At 31.8% G+C, this 2935-nt stretch overlaps 1 protein-coding gene across 1 annotated transcript in view; it reads right to left on the reverse strand.

The window, feature by feature from the left end:
- The window catches only part of LOC107622936, a 4023-nt gene extending 1635 nt beyond the window's left edge, over nucleotides 1-2388 (reverse strand). Inside the window, exons 1-4 of the mRNA XM_016325016.2 lie at nucleotides 2093-2388; nucleotides 1927-1994; nucleotides 1666-1835; nucleotides 199-451 (exon numbers count right to left, since the gene is read on the reverse strand). Of these exons, the coding sequence (XP_016180502.1) occupies nucleotides 199-451; nucleotides 1666-1835; nucleotides 1927-1994; nucleotides 2093-2321 (720 nt within the window). The 5' untranslated portion in view covers nucleotides 2322-2388. The remainder of the gene's footprint in view (nucleotides 1-198; nucleotides 452-1665; nucleotides 1836-1926; nucleotides 1995-2092) is intronic.

Below are 2935 nucleotides of genomic sequence, written 5' to 3' on the forward strand. Positions count from 1 at the left end.
AAACTACTTATTAAAAATTAAATTAATAAAAGGAAGTATATAAATAATTATAAGTCGCTTAATTAAAAAATATTCACAATAAAACAAAACACATCAACATTATTTTTTTCCAAAATAATAATAATCCCTCCAACCATAAGTAAATATAATAAAATTAGAATGGGGGTGAGTAAATTATTAGACACTAAATTAAATTACCTTGAGTCTGCTAGCAGTGTTGTAGTAAGTGGTATCAACCTGAACCCAAAAAGCATGTTGCCTTTGTTCAGGAGTGCCATCAATGGGGAAAATCTCTTCTGGTTGGTAAAAAATATTGTTGAGAAGGTTGTCATATGAACTATCCGCAGTAACATTTGATGTGTAATCTGCAAATTTTAAGTGTCCATATTTTCTTGTGTAGTCTCCGTTTGGTTCTAAGGGTAGTTCATTCTCCGGCCCTAGCCCNNNNTAACTTTTAAATAGATTTCAATTGAAGAGGAAAAATTTTTATATTCTACCAAAATATGCATGGTAATTAAACAGCATCTATTATTATTCCATGCAGATAAGTAGTAATGATTAATATATATTTTCATTAGTTTTATAATTTGACCTTCAATTTTTTTTTATAAATGCCGAAAATAGTAAGATTTTAACAGACATAAATAAAGAAAAATGTTTATAAAAGAAAAAAGTAATTAATAAATACATTTCTCCAATGTATTTACGTATCTTTAAATTCGGCTAGTAAAAGATTAATATGTTGTGAATTTAAGTTGGTGAATTATATGGTAAAGATGTAAGTTTACAGATTTTTCCTTTAATAGAATGAAGGTAGAAACTCAGGTGCAGTCGACTTCATGTGAAGTTGATAGCTGAGAGTCGTTAGATGATTTGACTGATTTGACTAAATTTTCATCTATCGATTATCATTTATCAACTTCACATGAAGTCGACTGCATCTGAGTTTTCACCTAGAATGAAAGGGAGATTAATAAAAGTACGACCTATATTTTGAATAATAATAAAATAATAAAAAATAACTATAAAAGGAATTATATTCTCTCTATACCATTCCAGTCTGTACAGTAAAGTGCCCAATTTAAGTTTTATTTAAGGGTTTGTTATTAGTCAATGAATTAATGCATACACAAAGTGAGATTCGAATTTTCAACCCTTATTTGAGTGAACGAGTGAGATTATCACTTGACTAATCCAAGTTGGTTATAATATTTCTTTTGTTTTTGAATCCTGCTAGGGAGCCAATGGAGTATCTGTACAATGTGTACGATGGGCTATTTATTTGGCCCAATATGAGTTAAAAATGAACATCTAAGGTAAAATACTACTAATTTATCAAACACAATACACCCATACTATCCAGAATAACCATCCGGGTATCAGGGATAATAAACATCTAATATCCTACTGAATCGAACACAATGCAGCCCATTGTACACATTGTACAGATACTCCATTAGCTCCCTATACTTCCTCTTTGGTTTTTCATGATATCTTCTAACTCTGTTGCTGGCCAATGAGTTGTTGAATGCACAATGTGAAATTCGTATCCCAACACATATAGATTTTTCTTTTTGGTTGTCCACAGTATCCCCCAACCTAATAGACAAAGAACTAATCCGTCCGCACATCAAAATTCCATTTAAGGGTCTACCGCCATGTCACATATAGATATATACCTGCCAACTCCAAAGGCCCAGATGACCCCAATAATGAGAAATAGCAACATCTCCAATATGAAGTTGTTCATTTGCATTTCCAGCTATGCCATAATGCACCACTCCTTCTATGTTGAAAAGGCTCAAAAGAAGCTGAGTAGTTATTCCTGCATTTATCTGCATATTCATACATGAGTATAATCAAAAGAAATTCCAATCAAAATAAAACACATTGCGAAACAATAGTAATTATTAATTAATTAATTACCATGCTTAATCCTGTCATGACCAATATAACAGGCTTGTCACCAATGGCTCCAAAGCGAAATCTCCTGCCTTCATTTAAAAAAAAAAAAAGGTTAATTATATATACGAATTATAATTACGAATAATTAATTAATTATGTCAAAATTTCTTTTAATTAATTATTTTACCTGAAACGTCTAGGACATAACCACTAGCAATGTAGTCTGAATTGCTAAGAAGAGGATCGAGTTCAAAGGAATTTGGTATGACCAAACCTATGTATGGCCCTTGTTCGTTGATTGCATTGATTTGTTCTTGCAATTCAGAACTCAAAGCACAACTTACTAATGCATTTTGGGCACTGAATAACATAAACAATGCTGCAACCAACATTTTGCACAACACTCTGCCACCCATGTTTATTGTTCTTCCCACACTCAAAATATAACAAGTGCAGGACCTCAGAAATGAACATCCCAAATACCTGTTTATATAGGCCGATGAGTCATGCCGCTTAAATCTTAAATATATAATTATGAGTTAACTACCAAAACCTAAATTTTATATATTAATTTTTTTAACAGCCATGCTACACATTCATGTAATTTTGTATTTAAGTTTATTTAAGTTGGTTCAATACAAAAAAAAAAAAAAATTCAATACCATTAAATAAACATGAAATGCACGCACTCAACATACACGAAACCGCTACTTCATTCGCACTTTATTATGAAAAACATTCCTTCTTCTTCAACACACATGAAACTGCTTGTTCTCTTCGAATCTATCTCAAAATCACTTGAACTTCACTCACGTTCTCTACGGAAATTACTACTAGAGAAGAATCGCGAGAAGATTTCAGAAGTAAGAAGCAAAAACGAACCACCACAGCAACAGAGATTGACGAAGGTATAAGAAAAACTACTGTTCATTTTAATAAATATTGCAATCTCGCGTTTCTCCTAGTTGCAGTTTAGGTTTACTGGATAGAGTTGCTTCGTTTAGTAGATCGACGTATTCTGATTCCATTT

Source organism: Arachis ipaensis, chromosome B10 (genome assembly GCF_000816755.2).
Source record: "Arachis ipaensis cultivar K30076 chromosome B10, Araip1.1, whole genome shotgun sequence".
Lineage (NCBI taxonomy): Eukaryota > Viridiplantae > Streptophyta > Magnoliopsida > Fabales > Fabaceae > Arachis > Arachis ipaensis.